The sequence below is a fragment of the Heliconius melpomene genome, chromosome 14 (genome assembly GCF_056956725.1).
Source record: "Heliconius melpomene rosina isolate 202511_hmr_F chromosome 14, ASM5695672v1, whole genome shotgun sequence".
NCBI classification, from domain to species: Eukaryota; Metazoa; Arthropoda; class Insecta; order Lepidoptera; family Nymphalidae; genus Heliconius; species Heliconius melpomene.
The window spans coordinates 6,629,246-6,644,068 of record NC_140402.1 but is presented as its reverse complement, the minus strand read 5'-3'; the positions used below and the strand labels follow the sequence as shown (position 1 = coordinate 6,644,068).

At 32.0% G+C, this 14,823-nt stretch overlaps 2 protein-coding genes across 2 annotated transcripts; one reads left to right on the top strand and one right to left on the bottom strand.

Moving 5' to 3' along the window:
* Positions 1-365: 365 nt before the first annotated feature.
* Positions 366-1,775, top strand: LOC146532172 (uncharacterized). Its single transcript, XM_085197688.1, has 3 exons — positions 366-469; positions 850-892; positions 1,162-1,775. Exons 1-3 carry the CDS (start codon positions 455-457, stop codon positions 1,710-1,712), a joined length of 609 nt encoding a protein of 202 aa, XP_085053814.1. The 5' UTR covers positions 366-454; the 3' UTR covers positions 1,713-1,775.
* Positions 1,776-3,429: 1,654 nt separating this feature from the next.
* On the bottom strand, positions 3,430-14,503 carry tamo (PUB and ZnF_RBZ domain-containing protein tamozhennic). Its single transcript, XM_085197551.1, has 7 exons — positions 14,271-14,503; positions 12,973-13,149; positions 10,818-11,017; positions 9,580-9,759; positions 9,164-9,296; positions 7,789-8,955; positions 3,430-7,499 (listed from the first exon to the last, which is right to left on the bottom strand). The coding sequence occupies exons 2-7, from the start codon at positions 13,118-13,120 to the stop codon at positions 7,102-7,104; spliced, it is 2,226 nt and encodes a 741-aa protein (XP_085053677.1). The 5' UTR covers positions 13,121-13,149; positions 14,271-14,503; the 3' UTR covers positions 3,430-7,101.
* Positions 14,504-14,823: the final 320 nt, after the last annotated feature.

Below are 14,823 nucleotides of genomic sequence, written 5' to 3'. Positions count from 1 at the left end.
CTGGTGTATAAAATTATTTAATTAATTAACTTTAAAATTCGATTCGCTAACCATATACAATCAAAATGTCCATTCAATTTTGGCATTTAGGTACTTTAGGGCATTGCGTGTTGAGTGGTGAAACTCAACGCATAATAAATATTTAATTTCCTAGAATGGGAATCGAACCCACAACCTGTCGCGTTTCTAAACACACAAACATATATATTAAATATAATATTTATATAAAAAAATAATTATTATTTTCTTAAAAAAAAGTAAAAAAATAGTTATTTTATAAATTACCTAGCTTGGATATCTTACTGGGTCTTAATTATTGAGAATGAAGATTTGAGAGTCAAGAGTGCTGTGAGGTCAGGAGGAGAGCGTCCGAACTTAGTATATAAAGCGAGAGAGGGTTAAAGTTGGTATTATTTGTGAGATAACCGTGGACAGAGCATATACGGACCGCAACATGGCCAAGTTCATGGTAAGTTTGCTAATAATATAACAATAATATTTATAAAATATAATAATAGGCGATTGTTTATTTATTAAATATTTATAGTAAAATAATATAAGTTCCAGTAAAAACAAATTGTTTTTGTTATAAACTATGATTATATTAATAATATTTTTAGATAATATTTATTTTAAATATAATATGTAAACAATTAGAATAATATTGTTTTTCCCCAGAATTTTTCATTTACTCTTAAAATATTTTTCGTTAATATTAAATAATTATAAAATAATCATTAGTATATCAACCTATAGATTAATTATTAAAATTGATTGACCTCTTAGCAAGAGAAAATATTGTTTGTTCATTTATTTGCAATAATATTTATTTTATATTTTCTTCTACAGATCGTAGCGTTGGCATTAGTCGCTGTAGCAGCAGCCTATCCAGGTACATTTTTTTTTTATACAAATATATAATATTTATTTATTATCATATCAGGTTTAAGAAAATAAATTTTGACTCTGAGTGTAAGATATATAGTCTTCAATCATTAAATATATAATGTTATTAATAAGTAATTCATTCCCCTGAGTGGATTCGATTCCACAATCATTTTACAGTCACACACTTGAACCACTGGGCCGCGACGGCCTATATTTTTTTAAATATTCATAATTTTATTTGTCTTAATTTTATTAACGTCTAAATTTTTACAGGTTATGGCGCCGGTGGCGGCCATGGAGGGTTAGGTGGACATGGTGACGTTGGTGTGGGAGGAGGTTACGGTGGTGGTCACGGTGGCGGTTTCGGAGACGGTGGATTTGGAGGTGGCCATGGAGATCTTGGAGCTGGACATGGTGGCCAAGGAGGATTTGGAGGCGGTCATGGCAGTGGAATCGGAGGTGGAATTGGCGGAGGTCATGGTGGTGCTATCGGAGGCGGTCATGGCAGTGGAATCGGTGGCGGAATTGGCGGTGGTCACGGGGGCCATGGAGGCTTAGGAGGTCATGGTGATTCAGGTTTTGGTGGTGGTCATGGAGGCCAAGGAGGTTTAGGAGGTCATGGTGATTTAGGTTTCGGTGGTAGTCATGGAGGCCAAGGAGGTCATGGAGGATTCGGCGGCGAACACGGTTTCGGCTCTGACCATCACGGACACCACGGCCACGGAGGATTCGGCGATGGCGGTATCGGTGACTTCGGAGGACACGGCCACGGCGACTTCGGAGGACACGGCCACGGAGACTTTGGAGGACATGGCCACTACTAAGCGGTCGTTGTGAATTGTGATATGTACAGTAATATAATTAAAATAAATTTATAATTTTTTAAACTATGTGTTTATTTTTTCTTATAAATCAATATCAACCAAATAACCAAATTAATTAGTAGGTCGTAAAATCATATATACCTACTACATACTTGTTTTTGAAATTTAAATTTATAAAAAACTAGCGGCCCGCTCGCGGTTATACCCGCGTGAACTATGTTATTATTAATTTCTGTGTCCATGGCTACGTCCTAGTGACGTCTATGCAAAATTTGAGACTTCTAGCATTTGTAGTAACGAACTTTCATACAAACTTTCAACCCCAAAAACAACCCCTTAGAAGTCGAATATTGCAAATTCCCGTCTTAGCGAGCACCTACGTTCTATAAATGACTCCTATGCAAAATTTGAGATTCCTAGCGCTTGTAGTTTTTGAGATTTCGTGATGAGTGAGTGACCTTTCGATTTTATATATATAGATAGATATAAATATATTAGTGAATAGGGTTGTAATAACAACTTAATGATATTTCGAATGTTAAAACTCTTCAAATACACATTTGAGGCCAGTCGTGGCACAGGGAAACAAGCGTGTGACTGTAAACACGATAGGTTCAGGGTTCGATCTCGACTCGAGGAAATTTAAATATTTCACATTTTTATTTCTTCGCTCTGGTGTCGAGACAAAGCGTGCCCGTGCGAATGCCTCCAGAAGTCCAGAATTCATGGGAAAATGGGAAACACTAGGTTTCCTCTGCCTTCCCTGTAGGGGATACGGCGTGAAGGTAAAAAAAAAATTATAATCGATAGCAGTAGCAGTACAGTAAATCGAAGTATATATGTACATACATATAAATGACTGTAATGATATCTCATACATCAATAATTTTATATACTTGTTGAGAAATAAACAATAACTTAAGTACATAGTATATCATTAACTCTTAGAGCAGGTGTTATATTTACATTTTTAATTATATATACATTTTACATACTTTTTTACGTAGAAACCGTATTTTCGTGGTTTTCCCGTACGTTTACAAGAAACACTTAACTTTCAATTCCGGCACCTGTATCATAATTACAATTATTGAGAAGAAATTATACTTTTATAAAAAACACAAATACCACTACTGGCTGATAGCTTGTTTCGTTATACTGTATAATTAAAATATAAAAATATCTTGGAAATATCTAGCAATTAGTTGAACAGAAAATTATATATATACCTACCTATAACAATCTTTCTCTATCATGGCGCAGTTAACACAATCATATCTGAACCGTTGGGTGTAGGTTAAAATATCACCTGGAATATTTATTGTTATAAATAAATATTTTAAAAGTCAACCTTGGCGCAGCAGAAGCAGCGTGACTGAAAACGCGACAAGTTGGGTTTCCATTCCCACTCGAGGAAAATAATTATTTAATATTTTAATGTCTTCGCTCTGTAAACAAGGCGAAACGCGGCGTTGAGTTCCGCCATTCAACACGCTATGCCTACAAAATTCGGCGTTTTTCCAAAAGTGGGAAACGAAGTGTCTTAACACTAGGTTCCCTCTGCCTACCCTGCTGTGCACTGTATACAGCGTGAAGCTGATTTAATAAAAATAATAATTTTATAATGTTATTCAAGCAATGCTTATTTTCTTATTATACATATCTCTGTATAACATCATAGACTAAAAGAAATATTAGTTACAGAATAAATTAAAACTTTTTTTTTTTGGTAAAACAATAGTTATTTATTCTTTTAAATACATATATAATATTCCCTATGAGAATATCGCCTCAGTTATCGTCCAATAAACGAAGGCAACTCAATCTAAAGCACGAATATATTCATAAAAACCTTTTCTCACAAAATCTACGTTATTTTTAAAAAAATACACGTCCCCAGTGCTTTACACTATACTATGAATGCTATTTATATTTGTTGAGAAAGAAACACATTGTTATATTTAAAATGTAGCCAAAAAATATATTAAAAGAAAAATATAAAATAGCTGCAGTTTTTATTATAGCCTTTTGTATTGATACGTTAACGAATTGTATTTTTTACTAGCTTTATATCTAATTTCATTATAAAAAATATGATTTTATATCAAATAAAATATGTTATATTATAATATCAATACTTTTGATACGCCTCTGTTCATGTATTCATAAACAATCAAAATGTTTTTAAATCAAAGCTTCACGCTGTATCCCGCACATAGCAAAGGGAACCTTGGAACCTAGTGTTAAGACACTCCGTCCCCAACTTTCCATCAAATTCTAAAAGTTAAATATTTCACAATGTGTTTCTCCTCTTACTGTGCATTTTTACTTTATTAATTGTGACCGTAGAATTACTTATACATAATATATTTAACAAATGCACCGATAATGATGACTTCTAATCATTAGTTCCATAAATAATTTAATTATTATATTATCATATTGAAAATTTATAATTATGTATAAATATGTTATTTATTATCTATTTATTTACAATTTCTAACGTTTATATACACATAGTAAACAATTCTATATATTATTTTTTTTATATGTAAACAAAAAAAACGAGATGTATAGTAACAACGTTAAAGCATTTTGAAGGCGAATAAACGAACATCATGATCATCTAATATTAGATACCTAAAATTGGCACGATTCTAAGATTTTATCTAAAGTAAATATAATATTATGCCAAAATTTTCAAATAAATTAGCAATTACAATATTATTTTAAAAAACATTTCCACTTTTACACTTTTCGTCAATCATTTAGAACACTCTAAATAACATGATACATTTGAATATAAAACGTATTGTATAATTAAAGTTTTGCTTTGTCTAAAAACTATATTTAATGGCATATAACATAGATGATATAAAATAAAAAAAAAAGATGATATAATAATAGTCATGTTAAATAAATGAAAATCATAGCCGAGAATCAATTGTTTTTTTTTTCTTTTCTTCTCTCCTTAGAACCAACATTAATACATAATTAGCACAATTTGACATTTATATATTTTTTATCTGTGATAATACTACTCTCTAGACTTTCCTAGAATCGTATCCAAAAGTAAACAAAAACCATGATCATTTTACCCTGTGTTAGCGAGTTGTAAATAAAAACGCTATAATATAACAATAAATAGATTCAATATGTATGTGACACAATCGAAAATTAGTTACAAAGAAAACGAGCAAATGCAAGAAAAATATTTTTAAAAAGATCTAAATAAATAATCAATTCTAATAATGATTTCAACCAATTATTATTATTTGTTAAACAACAATTCAGGCATTTGATGCGAGGAGGCCTAAGTATATTTTAAAATATTTTCCTTTTTTCTTTATTTTTATACTGTTTAAGTATAATCAAGATATATCTGATTGGCCACTTTGCTTTCAAATAATATTAAAAATAAGAACAGCTACGGGAAACAAAAAGTTGTACTCATCAGAAATAAATACAATATAAAACCTGTAATACATTAGGTATACTATACGGTTAATAATTATTCCCCAGTTATGTTAGGAAAAAATATTTTACCTCAACATATACAAAATTGGCAAGTCAAATAATATATAAGGTTCACGTCACCCAATCTATTAAAAAATTAATTCAACAGTAGTAAAATGTCGATAGGGCCTTTATATAAACATATACGACATTTAAAAAAATCAGCTTCTAATTTTCTGATATATTGTTATTATATAAAGATATATATAAATAATATTTTATGGTAAATAGATACCAATATGTAGATGGCATTTAACCTACAAGTCAAGAATTGATTCATTTTTAATGACCATTACGACCATAGTAAAAATATTAGATGTATTATCATTTTTTATATTAAAGTTACATTTGAATTGAAATTTGAATTTGTTTTTATTTGGAGAATATAAAAACAAAAACAATAAGAATGTAACTTTACCAATATCATCTAAAGTCACTTTTTTAGTAACATTTTTTTTTATTTAATGAATTAAATTTTATAAGCATTGCACTATATATATATACATTATTGTTATACTGTTTAACATATTAATATTTTTGTTAAGTTAGTTTCTTAATTTCATCCAGATTGAATTTAAGATAGGGCCATCCATAAATTACTCCACACATTAAAGGGGTCAACAAAGTGTGATATTGTGCAACAAAAGGTGGGGAATGTTCCTAAATTTTGTAAAAACTCGACACTGTACATACATAATGTATGTGTGAACAAAAATAATTATAAGACTACTATTTTTATTTCAATAATTTCTAGGAGTAGAATAGTTAAATGTGTGATATTACATTAGTTAGGGGGTTTCACAAGTGTGCCTAACTGTGACATAATCAGAGGTTGGTATATTGTATGACATAATCAATGACTGGCCCCTAATAAGTTATAAATAAATTAAATATAACGTTATAAATATATTGAAAGTGTAAAGCAATCACATTGTACTCAAGTTAGTTTAACCAATTAAATATATTTATATGATAGGAATGTCATATAATATGTACATATAATTGACGACAATAAAATATTTTGAAAAAAATATTGAAACATTACTTTTTATGATTCTGTCCTTTTTTAAGCTTTATAAGCTTTATCTTTTTTATAATTATTGTTACAATAATAAATTATATTTGAATGAATATTTTTTTAAAACAAGCTTTTTTTGTATGGACCAATCTATATGAGAGTTGACTCATGTTTGGTCAGTTTTTATAAGTTAAAAATATAATTGAATTAATATAATTATATTACAATATTTTCCTTGCCCATTTACATGCTGCATTTGGAAAAATAAATTAGGTAAGTTATATAGGCCTATGTTACTTATCTATATATATAATATACATAGCTAAGGCAATACATTTTTTTATTATAATAGATATATACTTAAAAAATATAAAGCCCATACCTTCATCAATATTCACAGCAAAGAACACACCTCAACTTTCACTTCAAAAAAGTCCAAAAAACAATAACAAAATTTGTTTGAAAAACCACCGCTCAGTTATAGTCCAATATATTTTAAACATACAGTGTAAATTCTATAATGTCACTTCATTTAACGACAATCGCAAAAATATAAAATCGAAAATACTAAAAGGCTTCGGTTTCAGTGTGCAAATCGTAACAGGGACTCGACAGTGGGAACCTAGTGTTAAGTAAGATATTCCATTCCCCACTGTCCGCTCAATTTTCAAGACATTGACAGACATTGAGTAACCTAACTCAACAACTCACCTTGTCTTGTTACTACAGCAAACATATAAAAATAATTCATGACACGTTCGCTCAAATTATTTTTCCCTGCAATTATCAAACACCATAGAAAGTCCAGTCCAGTTATATAGAGTTTACACTGTATTTTTTTAATATAAATAATATTTATATATACGTAGGACAATGTTCCAAACTCGAAGCGCACGCATCACAAGTCTTAGCGTCCCGTTTATTAACCAATGTGCAAACCGGACACTCACGACCGCCGGAGGTAAGGGGTTCGATTTCGGGGCCACGTTTCGATTTCCCGCACATTTCACACGCCATTATAGATTGTTTATTTATATACGTGCAAGTGCCGCACTGCCATTTGTCGTTTCTACTTTCTTGGATACTCGCTCGGCTCGAGGATTGTTCCCGTTCCCGTTCGATTTCCCGTTCTCGTTCTCGTTCTCGTTCGCCATTTTGATTTTTTGGTGGCGATCGTCGTACGAAATCGGGTTCGTCTAATGATACTACTAGCTGTGCTTTTAGGTCGTAATTAGATTGATGATTAGCTGGAGCTGAAAAAATAAATAATAATAATAATAGTAAGTTATATTTTTACTATTGGACTTTGCAAAGAACTTGTGATTGATAATAACTTATAAATATAGTGTACAGCAAGATGAAGAAGATGAAAATTAGAAGGTCTACGGGGAACGGAATTCTTAGCACTTGATTTTCTCTGCCTACCCTACTTTATGCGGGATACAGCGTGAACCAAATAAAAACATAAAACTCTAAATCTCTATTAAATGACAAGACCAAAAGACGGACAAAATAAGTATTCATAATAAGAGATGAACTTACCAACTGTACTTTTCGAACTATGACCAGATTTGTGCACGCCATTTTCTATCGGTTTATTTTTCGCCTTGTCCACCTCAGCAGCGACAAGTCTCGTTGGTTTTTTAACTTTCTTCACTTCAGCCGCACTCGAAACGGAACCGTTTACCGAATTCTGTTGTTTAATTATCTCTTTTCTGTCTTTTATCTCCTTTTTAGTTAACAATTTAACTTTATCTGGAGCTACCTTTTGTGTGACTAGACCATCTGCTTTAGGGTTGCCTATGGGTTCTAAAGGTTTTTTAGGTCGTTTCTCATCTGAATACTTTTTTGCCAATTGTTTCGCTTTTTTTTGTTCCTGCTCTAATTTTAGCCTCATTAAACTCTCATTGACTTTCGCCGTTCTAAACATATGTTCGTCGTAAGTTCTGTCAAGATTCAACGCTTGGAGACCGTCTTCTAAATCTAGGGTTGTCGGTTGATATTTCGATCTTCTTTCTTCTCTATCTAATCTGTCTAACGTTCTTGAATCCCGGTCCAGTGATTGTGAGAAACCACTTCTGCTATCGCCATCTTGCTCTTTACTCGACAAATTCCGAAATACGTAGTCCCAACTTTCGTATGTCCCCATACCGTCTTCCTTTGCTTTGCTCAGTGTAGGTTGTGTATCTGATCTGGGTAAACTTGGCACTGATGCATCACTAAACCCTGATCGCGAATGTCGCTTTTGGACATTCTTTCTATGATTTTTATCTTCATGTCTATCGAATTTCCCATTTTCATACAAAGATGGCGCTTCTAATTCTATCAATTGTGCCGTGGGTACTGCCGGATATCTGTATGATGGCATAGGGTAGCCGTTTACTTGTATCGTTGTCGCGTGTTTAATTGGCGCGTATACCGGGGTTGGTATCATATATGGGGTTTGTAATGGATAGTAATAGGGAACAGCCCCATAAGGGGGAATCATTTGTACGGGGTTACATTGGGGCACTGTTTGTATATCGGGATTCATGGTGTACATCATATGTGGTGGTACCATGTTGGGCATCATGTAAGGGTTTATGATGGGTTGAACGGGTTCCTCTATGGGCTCTGAACAATGGCACTGTGGTAGAGTTTGGTATTGTGAGTCTAGCCTTCGATGTTGATCTGATACTGTTGCTGGTATGTTAGTATAAATATCACCATCTGAAAAAAAAAAATAGTAAGATCTTAATATATAGTAATATAAATTTTGATTTTATGCCAATGGGATCCTTATATTTAACATTATGTTGTAATAAAAACCTCACTTCAAGCCAATTTTATAATTGAATGGCTATAGGATGTATCCTATAGATATTTTTTACGATTTTTTCTTTATAACGCCTTTACATATAGTTCAAAACGTACATACCATCATTATACCCTAAGAGGCGTGCGGCTGCCGCTTCCACCGAAGCAACGTAAGACAACCGCTCTCTCGCCACATCCGCCCACGACACCCGAGTGCCGCCGCTCCACACCGATTCCCATATTTGTGACATTATCTGTAAATTAAAATATATGTTAGACAATAAGACAATCAGTAATAGAAGTATTTTTATTTATTTATCAAAAAATTTAATCAGTAAATATGACAAGCAATTGGTACCCTACTTCTGGTGCAACTTCTTTCGTTGAGACACTTGCATTTAGCACCACTTGCAGTTAGCGTTTGTTTTTTTTTCAGCTTCAAACTGTATCCCGCATATAGCGGGATAGGCAGGGGGTCCCTGGTCTTGAGATTCTGCGTGTTCAGTGAGCGAAACGGGGCAAACCACAAAAACCAACCTGACATTCACAATGCGCTATAATAGCGTCGCGCGATATAGCGGCCGCCATGTCGGGGCACACGGGCCCGTCCAAAGCGAGGCGACCATCACCCGCCGGGCGGTATCCCATCGCTTGTAGCATTGTGTCCGCACCCACCATGTTACATTCCACTTCGTGTTTGTAAAAACCTGAGTAGAGCTGTAAGTAGTTCATTTATTAAAGATAGATGTGACAGTCTAATAATTTTAATTTCTATGTTATTCTAATCTTATTTTATTCACCTTTGTTGCCTTGCTTTTAGTGTATTTATGAATCAAAGGAACATTTATTTATTATTAGTGTTAATTCAAAACAAATTATGATCTATAGAATAATAATTATTTTTTTAGTTTTACGCTACATCCCTAGTGGGTTAGCCACAGATATCGTAGCGCCAAACGCTACGATTTACACTTTTGCCTAGTCCACTGTCATCGTCTTATACCCTACCCTACCCTACCCTAGATAATTATTAATAATATCTAAGATGATGATATTTTCTAAAGAAAAGTATTAGTATTTTAAGGAAACACAATAATACCCTTCATTCAATCAACTCTGGAGGCTAAGAATTATTCATATTATTGAACAGAAATTATATATGGTTACATTTTTTCTTATTAGCTATAGAAATTTAAATAGTATTAAAAATATATTTCAAGCAAGTTATTAATCAATATCAAACTAAATAATATATTAATAACCTTTCCAGCTATGTGAACGAAAGAAAATTATGTTATTTATTTTTAAATCAATACAACAATTACTTAGTAAGGTATTAATCTCTTACAATAAGTGGCTTTACAGCTAAATATAAACCAAGGCAAAATATATAATACTCTCATCTAATACCGGACTATCGATTTACAGTACGACTAGAATATAATAACTACCTATAACTATAAAATTATAAATAATATATACACTTGTATATTTCGCCAATAGTTATTTACTTTGAATAAACATTGTGTTAATTTATTTACACCAAAACAAAAACAAACTGTGCATTTTAAATTCTACTTGTTATCGTAAAAAAAAATTCTAATCTATTCTAACATTACAACTTATACAGTACGGTCATCAAATTGTGGCCGCTCTGAATTCTTCTGAGTTTTTCTAAACTTTTACGCATTGTTCACTCGAGAAGAAAATAAAAAATCTATCTACAGCTAACGTCAGTAGTAGTATAATAAACATATAATATTATATTTACTTACCCGTATAACCCTATATTCCTTTCGCCAGGGCTGAGATAATAGGTTCCCAGCGTACCTGGCGATGGCCGCCCACCCTATACCAGCCCTATAAGCACTAAAGTCTGGCAATTCATTCACAGTACGTTGAAACACTTTGCCAGTTTCCGCTAAACCGAATTTACATTCGTGAGGCACTAGAGTGAGATATTCTAGAATGTACCCTGCAATAAAAATAAAATAAATTATTAATTATTATTAGTAAATAAGTAATTATTATTTATTTTAAATTATTTTGCCATTTGGCAGGACAGACAGAGAATAAAACCGAGTTAAACACTATTTCTCCTCATTCTGCATACATTCGCGATACTTTGTGTTAAACGGCGATGCCCAACGTATTTGGGTTCCCAGAGCGGGGTGCTAATAATTCGTTCCCCCGCGTGAGAATTGAACCCACAACCATCTTGTTTACAGTCAGACGCTGTTATATGCAGATAGGAATTATATGTATTAATCTATGTCTCTAAATTATAATAGCATAAGATGACGCATTGGCTTATCCTGTCTCATCGTGGATTTTAATATGGATTCTCATACAAGTACCTACTTTATTTTATAATATATTTTACACTTCTCTTATTTTTAGATAGATATTAGGCACAAAGAATCTAAAATATAAAATTAATTTCGAGTTGATTTATTTACTAGTTCAGGTTCCTTTCGATTCTTATGTTAAAAACTTATACATATAAAAATATCTAGTGTATTTGAACCCACAACCACCGAATTAAAATATCCAATGGAGTTATATAATATAGCGCATAATTTCGAAGTATTTCAAGATCAACTTAAAGTAAATAATAGCGTTGTTATATTATTTTGTTCATTTATAGTATTCCAACACTAGCGATAAAGAAATAATTTTGAAACGCTTTCTCCATTGTTCATCTCGGAAGCACTTTTGAAAAACTTACTGTTTTAAGAACAATAAATAAAAGGTTAGCAAATTTGTCGTTATTTTCCGCTTTTTAACACGTAAACTCGAGGTCAGTGGCGGCCCAGGGGCACAAACGTTTGACTGTAAACGCGACATGTTGTAGGTTCGATTCTCACTTGAGGAAATGAAATAATGTGTTTCATAATATAAGGCTCCCTCCCTCTGCCTACATGGGGAATACAGACTATAACAGTTCACAATGTACATGAAAAAATTTAAATAACTAATAACCAACTGGCATATACATGCATATACAAAAAACACAAAAAATCCAAAATATTATTTACCATGTAATTCTTTATTGTATTTTCTTGTTTTCAATTTATAGAGAACCTAGTGTTATAGCACTCGTTTCCTTACTTTCCGCCGAATTTTCGAAGAATTTCGCATGAGTGGCGAAATTCAAAGCCGCGCTATTGCGTTGGTATCAGACCGAAAAAATAAAAAAAAAAATAAATAATAATTAATTCCCCTTAGTGGCAATCAAACTCACAACCACCACGTTACAGTCACACACTTGTGGCCCTGCGCGACGACGGCCTCATATTTAATATTTAAATAGATATAAAATACAACTAAATAAGACACTTATTAGTAAAAACTAAACGTAATTGTCAGCTCTCTATTCACGGCGATGTACCTTGCATGCTAAATAGACGATTTCTTATACTTCTACGGATATTTTTGCCATGAGAGTATTATCTACTCTACAAGCTATTGTTTTAAGTTCGATATACAATCCAATCGACGCTTCAAAAAAATTCTTAATACTTTTCAGCTATGTCTTATAATCACTAATTGACTAATGTCTATGAAAATGCCTAAATATTTTTTTACATTACCATTTAAGTATGGACCAATTATAGTACTATATAGAACAGTCATCCACTGCCCAAAGCAAAACAATCAATTATAAACAAGTATTGAGACATTCCATTTTCATTTTGTTATTCTTTCAAGTAAGACCAGAATAATGAAAATATTTTTTTCAACTTCACCTGTATCTCACATGTAGCAGCACAGGAGGAATCTCTTGTTTAAACACTATGTTCTGCACTTCTAGCTCAATTTTTGAAACATTTTATGTTCAGTGGTGGAATGGAACACTCTGCTTTAACATACACATTCCCTCAAGTTACATCGAACCCTTATCAAGGCTATAAAATATACAATAATTACCTTCAAGTTTCTTCTTCTGCTGAAGTTTCTCCGGGCTGTCATCTATTTCCAGGTAGCTGTAGTGAGCGTCTTCAATGCGTCTCCACAAGGCCGGTAGCCGCTCGCGCAGCACCGAGTCCCCCATGCCCGCGCACGGATTCATTACCATCACTATTATGGTACTTTGTTGACGAAACACTGAAATATTTAGTAAAGTTTGTTATGAAGATAATAAGTGGAAGGCAACATTTTTTGAGACACTGCATGTTGAGTGGAGGAGCCCACTGCATGGCTTTTTCTTGATACAAGAACATACTCTAATTTCAATCATGTTGGTGATGAGTAGATTATTAGAGTAGATTCTGAGTAGATTATTAGAGTAGAATTTGAATTTGAATGATAAAATGTAACTTAATCAAACTATTGAACAGTAAACAAATTGCAGGCTATCTGTAACCATGACAACACATTGTTATCAATTTTTGTATTCCGTAAATACAAGGTGGGGCATATCAGCGAGTATCAACCATTAGACCATAAAGAGGACAATACACTTATAGATGATTCATGCCGATTGAGCTTTGTTTACAAAAGACATTTAATACTATGAGGATTATTTCATGTGTTATATTTCTTTTACATAGTTTCCAATTTTAATAATACACCAATGATAATAAAATGAAATTCAGATTTAGTTTTATTACAATTTTTATGCATATAATTAAATAATATATGTATTTCAAAGAATAGTTTTAGAGATACTTGACGTAAACAAAAAAAATGTTTCATTATTTTGTATATTATATAAAATCTATTTGGGTTACAAAAAAACTATTATACTATATCAGCTGGAAAAACTTACACTATTTCAGCTGTGTAAGCTATCAATGTTGGTGACTCACCTTTGTTTACTAGCTGATTAGTAGTTTAAAATTACTTTTTTGATAAGAAATATAAAAGATAAAATGTGATTATTGTTTAGTAAAAATATAATCATTATATTATATTGTATATTTTAACATTACAAAAATATAAAATTACAAAACATTTTATAGGCTTAGAAGCTGAAACTTGCTATTTACATATTTATCATTTAAATTGTATTCCAGGTCATATATATTTATATTAATTTTGGAATTTTAAGCAGTTTAATAAAGAAACATATGCATTTGTCTTCGCATAATGAATAATTAATTAGTTACACATGTGTACGCATGTAGGTAACTCAATGTGGAATACCTTGAATGAAGTGGACTAGAAATATTCAACACCGCAGTAATTATAATTTAATGACAAGCAATTGAGCTAAAATTACTCACCTTGTAGGAAGACATTCTTTCCTAGATGTCAAAATATATTCCAATGCACCGAATCAGCGAATGTAGAGCGGACAAAAATAGGATACCAAAAATAACAAAGTGGGCTTGATCTAGATTTCGCATGTACTCAAAATAACCTCAATTAATTTTCTAAAATCACAATGTTAACGAATATATTAATAAGAATGCAAAAACGTAGTTAAGAATCGTTGAGCAGAAATGGTAAAACAAAATTAGGGAATATTGTTTTGACGTTTCTCTAAGTTAGACATAAAACGACAGCAGTCAGCAAATACTGTAGTACTAGGGTTGTCTAATGAAATAATCCAAGAAATGAAAAATTATTATTGCAAAATATTGCTTATATTTAAGGTAGTATCATGATGAAAACATCATTAACATGATCATTTAAGTATTATTTAGAAGATTTGCTTTTTATTACTTTTTCTTATTCAATATATTTCTTTGTCTGTGGTGAGTCTTAATCTCTGGAACTTGTTTATTCTGTTGACATGGATATTATAAATAGCGCCATTTACAAAATCTCAAAGTC